General features: G+C 39.8%; 1 protein-coding gene across 1 annotated transcript in view; it reads left to right on the plus strand.

The window, feature by feature from the left end:
• ZDHHC17 (zinc finger DHHC-type containing 17) overlaps nucleotides 1–17,500 on the plus strand; it is a 122,067-nt gene that overhangs the window by 57,026 nt on the left and 47,541 nt on the right. Inside the window, exons 6-9 of the mRNA XM_019515789.1 lie at nucleotides 3,935–3,999; nucleotides 5,719–5,881; nucleotides 14,604–14,729; nucleotides 16,569–16,711. Coding sequence (XP_019371334.1) covers nucleotides 3,935–3,999; nucleotides 5,719–5,881; nucleotides 14,604–14,729; nucleotides 16,569–16,711 — 497 coding nt within the window. The remainder of the gene's footprint in view (nucleotides 1–3,934; nucleotides 4,000–5,718; nucleotides 5,882–14,603; nucleotides 14,730–16,568; nucleotides 16,712–17,500) is intronic.

A 17,500-nucleotide genomic window follows, 5' to 3' on the forward strand; every position in this document is an offset into this window, starting at 1 on the left:
TATCAACATGGCTACAACCAACAGCCCTGCCAAAATTAAACACACTTATACAGGTGTGCCCTGAATCTAAAAAGGTTAAGAACCACTGTCTTGTATAACAAATGATCTTTTTGAAAAATAAGCTTTATTGATTTATTTATTTATTTTAATATTTTTTTTTAGGTTTTTGGGGGTTTTTAATTATTATTCAGGCAACTATAGAAGCAAAAGTTGTTTTTGTTACCTGGTCACTACATGAAGTGAGGTATAAATTACTGAAAAATCATGGAAAACCTAGAGTATCAAACTGGATTCTCACAGCTCCCATTTTGTGTGTGCTGTCTGTGGTTCCAACCTCTCTAAGCATGTACCCTACACAGGTGATATTGGGATTAGAATCTTTTGAATAGCAGTATCCAGTGAAGCCACACATGGACCTTAATTGCTCTCTTGCCCCTTGTAGCTGAGGGCATAAAGGGTTGGGTAGCCCTAATCTGTACTTACTACCTCCTTATCTACTTGTACTGTTCCCACTCCTTGTTTAAAAACCTGGTAGCACAGTTTTGGTTCTTTGAGAGAGATTTTCCATGTAGATCCCACAACCTCTCTTCTTCCTCTTATATCTCTTCTGTGGTATTCTTATTGGCAAATGAGTTGAGTGTGAGTTGCGTCAAGCCCTCCTTTATATCCCCAGTGGCAGAGAATCAGAAGGTGCACAGGATACAGGTGCAGCCCCAAGAGACACTGCTATTCAAAAGAATCTCATTTCATGTGCATGGAGGTATATAAACCAAGAGTGGAATCTGGGTGGTCAACGTGTCATGAAGAGCCATAGTTACTGTAATGTAATTGCTTTTCTTATCCCAGGGAAAATGTGCATGTTTCTGAAATCTTTTTGGCCCAAACTGTATTGAAGAATCAGAAATATGAACTCTTCTCCAAAAATTAATCTTGAAAAGTCTCCATTTTGAAAAATGAATTTCATTTATTTATTGCCATCTGGGTCAACAGAGTGTCTTTGGCAACACCAGTATAGATCTTGGGGAGCTGGTCAGTCTGACAGACAGCAGGGGTTGTAATGGTGCTGAAGAATCGCACATGTTTTCCAGAATCCAGCTTGACTCCTGGCTTTTTTGAATGTTTCAGTGGAATATGGTTTCATTGGAAAATTTTCAAGCAGCTTTAATTAGCAGAGATAAAGGGATAGCATAGGAGCTGCTATTATATCTTGGTTGCCTCTGGGGAGGCTTTCACAGAGCTTGACCAGACTTGATGTAGAGCAGTTTTTTTTTCGCAGAATATAGCTGCTCAAATGCACCCAGGAATCTAACCTCTGCTGCGTTTTGAAGAATTCCCAATTCTCAGTGAAGGAGCCTGTAGATAAATATTGTAGATACATAGGTATCTTTCCTTTGGCGCACATATTAGGAATTTTGAAACTCAAGATACTGTTATGCGATGTTGTTCAATCAAGCACAATAACAGGATTCATTTCTTTCCATTTTGCTATCTATTTGGCCACTTGCTTGATTAGGTCAGCATTATTTTTGGATATGAAAGTTACTTTATTCATTATGGTGGTTTATGCTAAAAACTCCCGTCATGCAGTTAAAACTCTTGTTAACTGCTTATGTTAAATCTGCATCTGAATGCTCCTCCTTTCAGTGTATTGATTGGCTTATACAAAGAGCTTTGTCATGTGCATTGATAGACCCACCCCGTTTTGCTATTGGCTTTAAAGAGGTGCATCTGTTACTAAGTGTGCCTGAACATGATTTGTCATACGGGTTTGCTTAAGAGCTGCAGTTCATACTGGACAAAGCTGGCTGCTATCCATCACAGATACAAAAAGGGAAATAAAAATGATGGTTGTTAAAATGACACGTTTACTTTGGTAAAATGTGAACTTAAGACAGGCCACACCTGAGGATTAGTGAGAAATGTTTTACGGTAGCAAACAGCCTGTTCCCAGTGGCTTAGAATCAAGAATTTGATTGATTCACTATTGTTACCAAATCAGAACTATTACAAGAATTAAATTGCGACTCAAATTACTAGTTGGCCATAACACTAAGATTATTTAAAAGAAAAAAAAAGTATCAACATGACTCCACATTTTGTAACGGGTCAGTCCTCCTAAGCAAACACATTTCAGGGTATCTGTGCACATATTTGCATAATGTACATATTTGTTGTGCTCTGGTGATAAATGCTGTCCCTTTCCCATCAGTAATTATTAAAAGAAGTAAAATGTAGGGGAAAAATGAACTACTTTAAATATGTAGAAAATATGATAAAAGGCAGCTGATAATAAAACATAGAAAAAGGCTATAAGCACAATATTACCATCCTTTTAGTGGCTGTCGGCAAACACACACATACTGGTAAAGTTTAAAGTAATATTCTGTGACCTGACAGGTGTCACTTAATTTTCTGTGTTCTCATTCATTTCATCTACCTTAAATGTGTTATCTGTAACATGGCAGGCAAGGTTCTTTGAAGTAGATGTGATATTTTTTATTAGACTGAGTAGCTGGAAAAAAGTTCTTAGCAAGCTTTCAGGCGCAATCACCGCTTTTCAGGCATAGGGAATCTGCTATTCTGAGTCTCCAAAGAATGAGAGAAGCTAAAAGTGTGACAGGATGTCAGTGAGAATGTAAGTAGGTAGAAATTAGGAAAACAAAAGGTCAAGCAGGGAAGGGAAGGGGGGAGAAAGGCGGGGAGGGGGGGGGGGGGCCAAAGAGGGGGAAGGGAGACTCTGCAGGGGTAGTAATTCAAGGTAGAAAAGAAGCTGTCTGTGAAAAAGGAAATAGCTGGAAGTTAGAAAGACAAAGGGCAGAAAAGGAGGGGAGGGGAGGAGAGAAGAAGGTGGGGGGAGGAAAAAAAGTGTAAGAAGTCAGGTCTGGCAGGTACCTGGTTTATGTGTAATACGGTACTGTTTAGAATTAACATACTTAATTTTTTTTCTTTTTAAGGAATCATTTTCCTGCCAATTTAAAACCAGTATTAACTAGCTTGCTATACTGGAATGCTGATTTTCTTTTAGACTTGATCACTAATTTTGCAATTAGATTTAACTTGTTCTGAACACTTACTAATAACAGTACTCTGAATGAAAGTTAAAAAAAATCAGGACTTGATAATACAAAAAAAAATACAGAAGATATATAATTTTGGGGTAAGGATAGCCCTAAATTGTAAGAAGAGTTTTTATGCCAAGAACTGTAATGTAATGCTGAAGGAAATGAAAAAAATGCTGTACTCTTGAATGGTAGCGGCACTGAGGCCCTTTTAAATAAAGTTTATTTTGTTGGGATTAAAAGTTTAATCTTATTTAATAGTAAAGGCTCAAAGCGAGGCAAATATATATATTTTTTTCTGTACTAGATTATGGGAATTATTTGAAAGAAATGGCATTGTAAGTGAGAAACATTTGATATTTTATGATCAACCATTTCAAGGTGATGAATTATTCTTCTGCATGTATTGTTTCTTTAGTGTTTAGGGTGTTACTTCTATACTAGGTACAGGAAAAATCTCTCTCCTCCCAATTGCAGCATTTTACAACTTTGCCATATTTTTGGGTTTTTTTGAGATACCATTTAGGGAGGAGTCAAGCAGCGGGGAAGTGTATAGATATTCATACTCCCCAGAGAAACTCTGCTGGAAGCAATCTCTCCCAGGCCTTATATGGGTTACTTTTCTTCTGGAACCACTGTTTTTGTTCCAAGAGAAAATGTGTGAATATCTGTATGCTTATAGCTTCTACTAGGAGAGCTGCCTTTCTCCTGGTAGAAATGTAGCTATGCCTGTACATGGCCTTAGTTTCTATATTAAAGATGATGCCGAACTAAAATGATCAAGATCTGATCCATCATTGCAAATTCCACGATTCTGAAGTATATTGGAATTTAAGCATTTTTACTTATCTCACTAATACTTTTCTTTTTATCAGGATGTAGATATGATGGATCAAAATGGAATGACACCCTTAATGTGGGCAGCTTACAGAACGCATAGGTAACAAACTCATTGCAATATAGACTTGTTCCAAGCACTTTGCATTAGCTAGAGAGTATAAAATAGTTTTTGTTTTTTACTTGTATATCTTTTTAGCTATGTAATTTATCTTCCATAATGCCACCCAACTCCCTGCTATAACTCTCTTCATTTGTAACGTTTTCTGAAGAAGAGAACATTTCTCGTCTTACATTAGTGCCTTGTTTTTGTTTACTCTGTAGGAGTGGCATGGAGGTGGGATAAGTTTGGTACCTGCTTTGCCATATGTCATATACATAATTGTCAGCATGATACTACACGCTTGCAATAATTTTGTTCATTTGCTGTGAAATGTGGGGAAATAAAACATGTATGAAATATGTTCTACATCTGTAAGCATAGGTGGTGGAAGGGGGGTGGCTAACGGGGCTTAACCCTCACAAACACGGGGCAGCGGTAGGACCACAAGGCAGCCCAGCTCAGGGCTTCTGGCAGCTGCACCGGGGTGGGGAGAGAGTGGGGCTGGGCCTGGGGCTAGAGGAGGGGCAGGCACTGCACAGCCACCAGGGCGAGGGACTGAGCCACGAGCGGTTTGTCTGGGGGTTGTGGCTCCTGCTACTGCATGGGAGACGTGGGGGGGTATGTGCCCCCGGATCTGCCTGGGGAAGGGCAGACTACTGCTGCAGGCTGGGGCTGGGGTCAGGGTTGTGCTAGGCTCTTCCTGGAGATGACTGAGTGGGGTGGGATGGCTGCGGGGGGCCTGGGCACTCCATCTCCTCCAGCCTGACGGTACAGCCGAGCCTGGCCCCGTTACGGCTCCCAGCTCCGGGCCCCTCCAGGCGGTGCGGAACCTGGACCAATGCAGGGAGGTGGCTGGGCTGGGGCTGGGGGGCAGTGGATTTATGTGGGGAGCCAGCGCCAGGCAATGACCCTGGGTGCAGGGGAAAGGACGGGTGCAGCAGGCCCTGGCCCCAATCCCAATCCTGGGCTCTGCTCCCTCCCAATCCCTGCCTGGTCCCAGCCCCTCCACCCCACAGCCCTTCCCCCTCCCCCTGCCTCTTCCCTGGCAGGCTTTCCCTCCTGGTGGGGGAGTGTGTGCTTGCACGCACATGCTCAGCCCCTCCCAATTTTTTTCTCCCTCTGCCTATGTCTGTAGGAAAAATATATTAATAGACTGTCTAACTTCAGAACTATGTTTGCTTTATCAATGGGAACAGAATCATGTCAGTGGTATTTACTACTCCTTTTTTTTCTCTGGAGCTGAGATGGTGATACAAAATCTTTAGGTTTAAGTCGGGGATTTTCAGCATTTTTTAAGGAGGGTACACTGCCTGAACTGTACCCCCTGGATGAGTGGGGGAGGGCAGCAGCCGGTTAACAGTGGGGGTGCCCTGGTGGCTAGTTGATGAGCGGGGGGGGGTGAGGGGAAGGGTCCTCTGGTGGCCAGGCAGTGAGTGGGGGGTGGTACTTGGGTGACAGTGTGTAATGGTGGCAGGAGAAGTAGAGGTACTTAGGAAGCACACCGCTGCCACTGGCCGTGCAGTAGTGCACAGCAGCATGCTTCCCAAGTAGACTTGCTTCTTTGTGCTGCTGCTGTATACCCCTGCGGCCTTCCCAAGTACTCCCAGGGGTACTCCTGGTTGGCAACCCCTGGTTTAAGTAAATCAGACTCCTAGATCAATTTTGAATGTGTGTATCATTTAGTTCTATACATGTCTAATTTGGCTTTTGTTTTTCTAGTGTGGACCCAACTCGATTGCTGCTTACTTTCAATGTTTCTGTTAATCTTGGGGACAAATATCATAAAAACACAGCACTACATTGGGCTGTGCTAGCAGGAAATACTACAGTGATTAGTCTTCTACTAGAAGCAGGAGCTAATGTTGATGCCCAAAATATCAAGGTAAAAATGTACCTTAAATCTCTTGTAATTTAAATACAGAAATGACTGATATCATCTGTAGTAAGTCTTGATTTTTAGATTAGATAACTGCCCTGTGATGGTATATAAGGTCACGAAGAAACTGAGAAAGCTAGTTTCCTTTAAATTTAGGTATCAGTTTTTCAGCAATCATGGACATAACCTTTAATTCTGCACACAGAAAAAAATCCTTGTGTAAGTATATGTATCCACAGAAATGCGTAAGAAATTATATTATGTACTCAGCTATTCAAATTCAGCTTTTTAATGGAAGTACATGCTTGTGGGTACAAAATTGGAGACCATCATTAGAAATGTCATCTTGTATATAAATTTTTGGTTCGACCTCAGTGTTGGTGTTCCATGTTGTTTGAGAGAAGGACATATGCTCCAGTATGACTTCACTTACTGGCAGTCAAAATGTTGCATCTCAAAGAATATTGGTAAAAGTAAAATGACGAGTATGTTTCCCGTTGTTAGTTTGCTAGGTGAAGGGTTTTGGATGGGAGTTTCAGGAGTTAAGGTTGAGAACTAGTTCAATAAAGACTTAGTTTAGAGCAGCCAGGGTGCTTCTTGAACCTACGCCTTAAGAGACCTTACAGTAGTGGCGAATTGGCACAGTGGAGCTTTGATCTCGTCTAGTTTCCTTCCCTCCAACAAACTTTGTATACCAGACTTGACATACAACTCTGCTATCTATGCCTGCCTCCAAGGAGTTCATCTCCCCAAAAGGAATTGGTAACTTTTTTCAGGCTTAATCCATCCGCTTTACTTTAGAAGCACTTTACCTCTGAGGCACAAAGGAGGTGGGTAGGTAGATGAACCCAGGATAATATTTTCAATTGTACTGTATATGATTTAGGCCAGTTAATCTGGTATTTAAGAATATTTCTGTCCTGTTGTTCACACTGGTTTGGGGTTGTCTTGTGTCATTAACCACAGAGACAATCCATTTATGGACCTTAAGGAATATAAGTGTGTGGGTATTCTTCAATACAAGACACTCATCCATTTTCCAAAACTACAGGAATAGCTAATACACAAATACATACACAAGTTTAATGCAAATTTACAATACTAAACATTCCATTTATGCCAGTCATACATCCTGATGGTCTTGAATGAGAGCTTATGTAGTCCATGTATGGTGTTCCACCTTGTTTTGAAGCAATGCACCTATTTCTCACACTTGTTGACATGAATATGCTGTAATGCTCTATGAGCCTGTGCTGTTAACCGTGGAGGTGTTGTATTTTAGTTTCAACTTCTGCAAGCTCATACAAGGCTCTCTTCTGTGGCATCTCTTCAAACTATTAATCGTAAAATGATTGTGTCCTGTGAAATGAATATCTTATAACTTCATTCAAACACATTCCTTATCCTTGTATCTTGAATACTGCCAGAGTTACTTTCTGAGCTACGTTTTGTAATTTTCATTGACCCTTTAATAAATGTTCATACACTTCAGTCACATAAAGGGATATCCTCTTGTCTGGAACTAGGATGTTATGTCATCTTAACTCTTGACAGGCAGCAGCAGTCAGTCAGAAAAGAGGCTTTTGAACCTGCTGGATCATGGTATTTTCGCTCCTAAAATGCTTGTTCTGTAGTCCGTGGTTTTCAGAGCCACAGGAACTACAAATTGATAGAGTAAAAAAATAACATAGGAAGTAGAAACATTACCAAAAATGTGAAAAAACTTAGTACATTACTCTGTAATAAAACAGCTGCATAGATGTTGTTTGTTAGGAAGAGTAAGTTAATTGTGAATCATGCAGAAACCAAATTTGCATGACTTGTTGCATTCTTTTTGCTAAATTGAAATGTGCTTATTGTAGACAGACTAGGAAGATTCTTACAACACAACTGTTCTCCAGTTTCTGACCAGAAACTTCCTACTTTCCGTTGTTTAGTGAAATAATTGCGAGAGAGAGAGAGAGAATACAGTGGTCAGTTAGAAGTCATCTTCTATATAGGAGAAATCTGTAGCTTTGATTGAGTGATCTTTTAACACAAGACGGACAAGAAACTTTTTGTCTTAAGTAGTGTCTGATGGAACTAATCAGACATGTTTTTTGGAAACAAGCTCCAAAGTAGTACAACTAGCTATTGTGAAACGTATTTATTCCTAAATGGCTTTTAAATTTCATTGCAGGTATAAAACTTAAATTTGGGACTTGAGTTCCTATAAAACAAGGCAAGGTTATGTTCTGATTTCAGTGAAAAACTGAGGAGAAGCAGGGACAATCCTTTGCAACTCTTTGTCCATTATGTAAAAGGGATTTTATAAGGAACAGCCACCAGTATATCTCCCTTTAGGACCTAGGAAATCTTTAAAAGCTTAAAGTTCTTAAGGTAAGAAAATTAGGACCTTCCAAATTGCCTAATTTATTATAGCACTACTTTTTCTGGGGAAGGTTAAAATTCCAAGGAGGCACAGTAGGTGTCAGGGAAGTTAAAATAAACTGTTCTGTAAGTAGTTGTGTAGACTGTATTTGTGGCCTAAGGACTCACAGAAGTTCATCTTGAAACCAAATAATACTTGAGCAACTTCTTACCTAGTATCTTCTTGGAAGACAAGTGGAATCTGTTTACAAAACAATACCTACTGTGATGAAACTATTAGCACGTCCCTATCTGACGCATCTCTTTTGGATTTAATAGTTGTTAGAGTTGGGGGATTTTATAAGAGCCTAACTTTGGTAGGCAGATAGACTAACTTGCTCCTTCTGCTATCTTTTCTTCTGCAAGCTTTTTAGCTCTGAAAAAAATGCAGTTTTATAAGGTTCTTTGCCAGAGAAGAATTATAGACGGTCTCTGTGGCTTTCTATCATAAATATGCATGTCACATGCCTTTGGCAGTTCTTTATTCATAATAATGTCTCAGGTTTTACTTTTAATTTCTCATTACCTTGTGCATGAAAATTAGGGCTGAGGGTTTATGAAATATTTGATAGCTGGAAAACTGCACCCAACTGTCAGAGGTTAATCTGGGAGATAAGGAGGGGAAGAATCCTCCCTCAAGGTCCAGCCAAGGGTAATACCTAGGTGGATTCCTCATGCTCAGCTCTGGGAAAGGGGTAGGATTTGGGCTGTTTTGAGGAAGGTGAGATGGTCTCTGCGCATTGGGCTCCCTTACCAATAATTTTTTTCTACCCGTGTTGCTGCTAATATCTTTCCAAAGCAATAGTCAGTCAACACGGAAAGCTAAAAATACCTAGTATTCCACCAGGGCCACAGCCACTGTCAGTGTTAAAGCTGGAATTAGACTACGGAGTCTGTTGTTCTAAGTTCTGTGCTTAGGTTTCTACACTGTACTACTCCCTAGGCTATTAAACTTTTTTTCCCTATGGCCAAATGGCTGCTCTGAAGAGGAGCTGACTTAGCCTAGGCGTTTGACTGGAAGGAAAGTTAATGGACTCTCCCATATGTCCCCTTTTTCTTATGATGGTAAAAGTTTTCCATTGATCTCCGTGCATTGGGCAGACTGTTTGCCCTCAGGATTTAAACCTTGGCCGTCCTGTGATAGATTGATCCCTAACAAGGGTGGACACAGGAAATGCTTCTGCCAAAGGAAGAGCTGCATATGGACAATGCAAATACAGGCATGCACAGCTCAAGCTAGATCTAATAGAGCAGTCTGTGACAGTCATGTCAGACTCAAAGGTGCTGGTCCCTTGGGTGCTCCTTTCAGCCTGTGTCATGACCCAGGATGAAGCACTGGAAAGAGGGCAGTGTATGTGCTGGCAGAGCCAAAGTAGTAATTACTTTCCACATCAGTGTGAATGCCAAGGCACTGACAGTATTGTCATCACTGATTTTGAAACCTGAACCTAAATGCTTATGGTTTGAATCCAGAACCAAGACATGCCTTGTATAGGAAACCATAATTTATAGTCCAGTATCTCAATATAGGCTCAGCAAGATAGGAATAGACTGGGTCCAGTTCCAAACCATATCATCCTCTAGTGGAGCTGTTTGGATCAGGAAATCCAGCTCTCTTTACTATAAATTGTGTATGACATTGAGATGGAATTTGTGGCTCTAGTAGTCTGACACGCTACAAAAGCATTATGTGTTTATGTATTTCATCCAAAATCTGTTTAATGCAAAGTCTGAATGGATCTGGGAAATCATCTGGACCATTTACAAATGCAAGGAACCTAGCTCCAGAAGATGGAGATAGGCACACCAGTGTCTTTGAAGCTGGAGTTATCAGGTTAGACTGCATGGTCTTCAAGATTCAGTTGTGCAAATACTGCTGACAGCTTATCTGCAATGCAGTCAATCAACAAGCAGATAGGCATTTGGGTCTGGAGGCTTTCGAGCCCTGCATGTTGCAAACCTGGGGTAATGTCAGTGTCCCTTGACCTCCAGGATGTCCGCATAATGTGGTGGACTACCTGTTCACAGTCCATAACCTATTACAAATAGGTTTGTGACTGCCCATCATATAGCTGATGTTCCATCTGTTCTTACAATAGGCTTCTTGCCACCAAATTACCAGAATTTCTGTGCCTGAGGAAACATGAGCCCAGGCTTATTGTTAGTTGTCGTCTTTTCTGGAATGGAATCTGCATTTACTTTATGCCTTTCTACAGATTCCTCTGCTTTTCTCGAGCAATTTCAAAATCAAGAAATAGAGCCATGAATGTAAGTATGAAGCAATGAGAACAGAGGCTCAGTTGCCTGACAGGCCTGATATAGTTGTCCATTCAGTAACTGAGCCATTCCAAAGAGTGCCAGGGCCTGATCTCTCAACACTGGGGTCAGAAATTCCATGCTCCAATCTCATGGCCTTGAGGCTAGCCAGTTAAGTGACACAGGTGGCTGATCTGTTCAACTGGAGGAGAGCCTCATACAGAGTAGAAAGGCATCCATCAGAAGGACTTTAGTCAAAATGGAACAAATTTATTTGTGGAGCTCAGCAGGACCGTGACCAAATGCATGCTTCAGGTTCTTTGGCGCCCTGTTGCATGCATACAACTCCAGCCTTCTGTTTCTGTTCAGTTGAATTAAGGTTCACCTAAGCAGTTGTCTTGGCTGCCTGTACAGTCCTTTTCTTTCTTTCATCCAAGCTTATTGAAGTTTTCTCAGTGGCCTGTTGCATCATAATTCACCAATTAATTTTTTTTTTCCTACTGTACTGGGACCTCGTATCCTCTAGAAATTCATGGGTTTTCCCTTTAGGTCCCACTTACAATGCTTCTTACTCCAGCTAACTCTGAAGACCATTTTCCCTGTTGAAGACACCATTTTTTGGCCAGAAGTGTGTGAGCAAGATCCAAGCATTTACATTTTGCCACTGCTGTAGCAAGGAAAGCAGCAGGGGAGCAGGTGGTACAGGAATTGAGCAGCCTGATGCCTAAGCCCCTACCCCTTCACTCGCCACCATCTGTGGCGACTCTGGCCTGGAGCACAGAGCACATGCTGGCTCTGGCCCTTGCCCTTGCCCATCCACACAGCAGTGGTTGTGACAGCAGTAGCTCTGTTGGGCTGGGTGGTGTCCCATGCCCCAGGGACAGAGTCTGCACAGGAGTGGAGAGAGTGCAGCAGCTCTGACCTCAGTCCTGAGCCCAAGTCAGAGCTTGAGCCATGATGGCTGTCTCACCCCTGCTTTGTACTTGCATCCAGAATGAGGGGGTTTCTCTCCTGCACCATGTTGAAGGGCAGGAAAGACAAGGGACCTTATCTTGGATTTGAGTAAATAAGGGATATGGCATCAAGTATTCCTTGATTCCTCTGGATGGAAATATTGGTCCTTTATTCCCAGGTTAGACTGAACTGTTTGCTATGAGGTTGTTTCAGATTTTTGTGAAGTTCACAATCAACTTGAGGCAATAGGTGCTGGCAAAGTATATTCTAGCAGCCTCTGAGCTTTGGCTCTGAATCAAGTTAGTTCCCTCACAAATTGTTCAAATAAGGCCCTGGTTTCTTTTTCAACAGAAGGAATATCTTCCTTGATTTCAGCGAATGGTCAAGAGGTAGTTGGTGGTGGTAGTAGTAACAGAAGTAGATGTTTATATTTAGATGGCTGTATACTGAGAGGAACAAATGTCTAGGGTAAACCTGAGAAAATCTATTAATATGAAGGCGTATATCTCTTGGGTAGAAGGCACAGTTGTTTTGCACCTTTGTAGATTGACTAAATTAGAGATGGATATACCATAAGCTTTTGTGAGCTAGAGCTCACTTCATTAAATCCAGGTATCTTAGGCAGCATCCTAGATTGAAAACCTCACAGGATCAGTTGTAAAGTGCCTGTGGTTCACAAATTAGTTATTTCTCATTAATTAAAATGGGTCTGTGGTCACCTGAGTTTTTGCATAGTAAAATCAAGAAGACAAATAATAAGAAATTGTTTTTTCTAGTAGTAAGACCAAATTGATTTCCTTTAAGGACCAGAAAGGAGATAGTTGCTGTGATTGTTGGGAGGAGAAACTAAATCCTGTGCAGTAATTTTGCTACAACTGATACATACTTATCTGATGTGATGACCCGTACCTTTCGGGGCTGTCTCATAGATGAAGAGTTGATGTGGAACTATTTGAGGAGTTACAGTGTATTAGCAGAAATGTTATGGGTACTTTATAACATCTTCCATGCACAAGGGAAGAATGACAGAAATTATACTGTCTAACCCTGATTTTCTAAAATAAGAGTGTTTATCAAAAGAGAAATGAGCTCAGTGTACTAGAGAATCTTCGGAAAGCCTCTTGATGTACTTTCTTAGTTTTGTGATGACTTTAAGGGCTCAGCCATAAAGAATGTCCCCACTAACATTGTACCCTATAATAACTACACGTCAGATTAATTGTGCTAATCATTTAGCCTCTTGAAGATGCATCCAATTAGTTCTTGCTTTCTGGCAAAGATAAATAGTAATAGACCAAGTGTGAGATACCTGATTTATGGTATAAGTGAAATTTATTTAACAAGTCCATAGGAGTTCAGGTAATACACTAAAATGGCCAATTAGTCAAAAACAATTTTTTTTTAAATTCCCTCAATCTTTTTATCTAGGCAGTCCCTAGGTGTCAGATGGCCCTCTAGTGGAAGGGATGCTGATCTGGACCCCAAGACAACAGCAAGAATTACTTGGGAGAACAACTCCCAGAGGGAATTGCTTGTGCACAGGTAATCTTTATAGTCTGGATACATACATAAAATGCTATCAAAACCTTAGTATCTAGGGTTCTCCATAGATTAGTGGTAAAAAATGCCAGTAGATCGGTGACTAAGTAGGACGTTTACTGTGGTTTGGCCTCAGACATTTTCATAGAGGGTTGAGCTAACTTTCTTTCGGTATTTTAGTATTCTGAATAAAAGACTCTAAGGACAGGAATAACTTTTTTTGTTTAAATGTTCTGATAGATTAGGCTGAGTCAGCTCCTCATACAAAAGAAGAAGGACACTCCCCTTAGTATCCAGAAGAATCCACCTCTGGGTTTCAGTTATGTGCTACTTAATCCGTTATCTGAGATTCAGGACAAGATTTTCAGAGGCAGAAATCAGAGTTGGATGCTTAAATCCTGTTAACTTTCAGTCGGAGATAAGTGGCCAGCTCTTCTTTGTGCCTGTGTAAATCTCAGTCTCTAATACTTTTTGCCCTTTCTGGGTGATTTCAGTTTCTGGTACCTGTCTCATTTTTTTTTAGGCGGGGGCCGAACGATGGAGGATTCAGCCATTTTTCAAGCCTCCATGAATGCTTTGTTTAGGAGGGGAATTAACTCCAATAGAAGAGAGGAGGAGTCAAATGCATAACTGGAGCTGGAGGTACCTGCGATTGGTTGTCTCTTGCCTCCTCTGTAATATCAGACCCCAATCACAAATTTTCACTTAGCTCTTTTACTTGGGGTAGAAAAGAACTGTAAGTCTCTGTGGCTTGAAATCTGTTAAGTGCCTTCCCTCTGTGTGTGTCTCTGTGATTCACTTCTGAGAGTTATTAGGGGGATTAAAAAGGGAAGGGGGTTGGGGAAGGGAAGGAGACTATATGACAGTGTTGTTATTGACTTGGGAGCCCTCCAAGAAAAATGAATCACAACCCAGATATACAAAGGTAGGATGAACTGGGTCTGAGCAATCAATAATCCTTTTCAGTTTTCCTCCTAGAACTTAAGTGGCTGAGGCAGACTTGGTAACATTAAATTATCTGAGAAGCCTTTCTCATAAAAGTATTTTATAGTGGTTTCTTCTTATGAGGCAGAAAAGTAACTGAGGAACAAGAATATGCAGTGGAATAGTTCCATGATCCAGTGGACCACAAATGCCAATCTTTGTTTGATTTCTGCTGCCTGTCAATAGTTAATGGGGAAACATGGTCCTCCATTTTTAGATTAGTAGAACGAATGTGCAAAACAAACAGATTTTATGTTAGTGAATCCCTGAGGCTGTAGTTGTTGCCATGGTGAGGCATAGGAAAAATTTAAAGATCACTGATTAAGCATTATGTTTCCTACTTATGTGCAGTTAGAAGGGAACTGGAGAAAGAGACCAAAGGAACTAAATGGTCTTTCTGTTATGAAAGTAAGCATCAAGATTATTAATAGCCTAATAATAATAATACCAGATTATTTTATTATTATTTGATTATTTTTCATTCAAATAATAATTTTAGGTTTGTAGTTTTCTGTTTTGAAAATAAACTGTTCGCAGTGCATTTTAGTTGTAAATTAGATTTTTCCCATTTTTATACTCCTGACAGGGAGAATCACCACTTGATTTGGCAAAGCAGAGAAAAAATGTTTGGATGATCAACCACTTACAGGAGGCAAGACAGGCAAAAGGGTATGATAATCCATCCTTTCTCAGAAAACTAAAGGCTGATAAGGTGAGAAGAAACATTACTTTTTTTTATATGTAAAATCTTTTTTTCCTTCTTGGCAACTTTGCATCCCTACTCTTATTAAATAGGTATTTCCATACTTAAGTAGTGAGTATGATATTAAAATTACATAAGTAGACATTAACAGGAACTTTCCGTTCTGGTATTTCTTCATCTTCTCTGTGGCTAGCACAGCCATAGCAATCTTTTCTGAAGGCCAGTGGTTTTCAGACTAGGGTACATGTACCCTCAGAAGTGTGCGGGGCTTGGCCAAAGAATACGGGCCTAAATTTTAATAATGGCAATGAAACTTCTAATTGGTCAGCACAGGTTAAGTAACAGCGTTGATGTGTGTTGATGTTGGTATCAACACTCTTCCTAAAGAATGAACATGCAGCGATGTGTTTAAAGGTAGGGGGTATGAGCAGCAATATTTTGCAGGTGCTAGGCAGTATAAACACGTTACAAAAAGAGATGACTCCTTTTGCTGAAGAGTTTGTAATCTAAGTATGTGAATGGACGTCACACAATGAATGTTAGGTTAAGTAGCCTGTACTTTTTGTTGGCTATATAGAATCAACTGTTCAATTACTGTATATTACGCAGTATTGTTGATTCGCTTGGCAATTTGCATTTAACCTGTGCTCTGAACTAACTTCATATGTACATTGTAATGGCCTTGTTGAAGTGCCTGCCTTCCTTTGCTTATGTACTATATCTTCACCACTTACCATGTAGGAGTTCTTTTGCTGTTGTTGTGTGTTTGTTTGGGGTTTTTTTACCCTGGTTTCTCATTTCTTATCTCCTTTATAGATGTTAAGCTCTGATCCCTTTCGTATTGTGCTCCCAAGAGGTGTCATGCCTAGAGTATGTAATGTGGCTGGCACCTTGTAGAGGACTGAATATGTGATTTTCCTTCATGCTCTTTCTCTGAGATGTTATAAAATTTATTAACTTACCTTTACTCATTTAACAGCATGGAATTTCAATGCATTGCATCCACAAAATCAGGGTGAACTCAGTTTTATATAAAATTGAAGCTACTGGTGCACAGAGAATACAATCTTTTTTTTTTAGATAATGGTGACATCTTCTCAATCCACAGACCTTATTATGTCAGCTCAGCTCACTGACAAAATATATTAATAGTGCAGAGAAAACGCAGTATGAGCTTTAGCATAGCTCGGTAGTACCTGCATGGGCACAATGGATGACATGCAAGACAGGCAGAGCATAACTTAATTTTTCTATCCCAGAGTGAGTTTACACCTCTGGAAAGTGTGAAATAGAACCTTTCACTTCTTAACTCAGCACTTTTGACATAGAAGTCTTCCAGACGCACAATAAACATGGATCCTTATATTATTTTTGGTAGTTATTACCACATTTTAACACCTTTTACTCTTTCAATTTAATCCTTATGTATGTATCAGTACAGTTTGCAATCTACCATGTTTAATATAAATTACTTTCTTAATTCTAAAACTTTCCAACCTAATTCCATTATAACCTTTTTTTACATGTTTGTGTGTAAATTAAAGCTGAACAAGTAAACTTTGTAACTTAATCTTATTCATGAATATTATTTGGCTTATTACTCGTACCAGATGAAAAATCAAGGAAACTTAGCAAGTTATCTAAAGTACAGGGAGCAAATGGTTAGACATAATCTGAGAGTATTAACAAGAAGAAAATAGAAGAAAAACAACTGTTTCTCCCGTTACCATGGCGTGGTCTTTAAAGACTTGAATGAGTTTTTATCATAACTGGGTTATGTAGCAGTTTACTACAAGAACTGTCTTTAAAACATGTAAATTGTTTACTGGAATATTTGTTTCTGTTCAGGAATTTCGTCAGAAGGTGATGCTAGGAACTCCTTTCCTAGTTATTTGGCTTATTGGGTTTATTGCAGACCTAGACATTGATTCTTGGCTCATTAAAGGGCTAATGTATGGCGGCGTATGGGCGGTGGTACAATTCCTTTCAAAGTAAGTGTTTTACCAGAAATTTTTTTCAATTTTACTATGAAAATATTTATGTCCTATTGATTTAATTAACAAGTATTCATTTTCTTTGTCTGGTCTTTATGCACCTTTTAAATATGCAGTATTGTCTGCAGTCATTTGTATTTTTATCATCATATTTCAGAAAAAGAACTTCTGTAATTTAGTGCTGTCATGTCACATCTTGGAAATTTAGCCTTTGATTTAATTTTAGTGGAAGGGCACTAAGTTAATAGAAGCTAGCAGCAGAGAAGACATGTGCAGTCTCTAGAGAATGTCCTGCAGAATCAGTGGCATAACCTCTGAAGAGAGCAGTCAACAGTAAGTTGTTAGAGGTAGGAAAAGCAGGGTAGAATTAAAAATACAGTAATTTAAAAAAAACACTGCCAAGTATATACATAAAAAAACAACTCCCAAAGAGTTTGGCAGGCAGAGTAAAAGCAATACAAAGTGGGAGCTTTGGCTAGACTTTACCTGACACTTTTGCTACTATAAAACAAAATTCTTGTAAATTGTGTGTGTTTGTCATTCAATCATTAAAAGCCATGCACTGTGCTCTTAAGAGTGGTTTAACCCCATATTCTCCATGATTTCCAAGATTCTAAAATGTCTATTGACAGTTTTCCTTGTAAACTTAAGTACCGTATATTTGAGTTCAAATATTTGAGTATTTCTTTAGTTGTGAACTTTGTTCTTCCCGATATTGTTTCCTCTCCGGCCAGTTGTCTTCTGCAGTCTCTCTTCAGGGAAGATTCAGACAATATGCAACTTTCC

This window comes from Gavialis gangeticus, unplaced genomic scaffold (genome assembly GCF_001723915.1).
Source record: "Gavialis gangeticus isolate Ggan-Ray unplaced genomic scaffold, GavGan_comp1, whole genome shotgun sequence".
NCBI lineage: Eukaryota > Metazoa > Chordata > Crocodylia > Gavialidae > Gavialis > Gavialis gangeticus.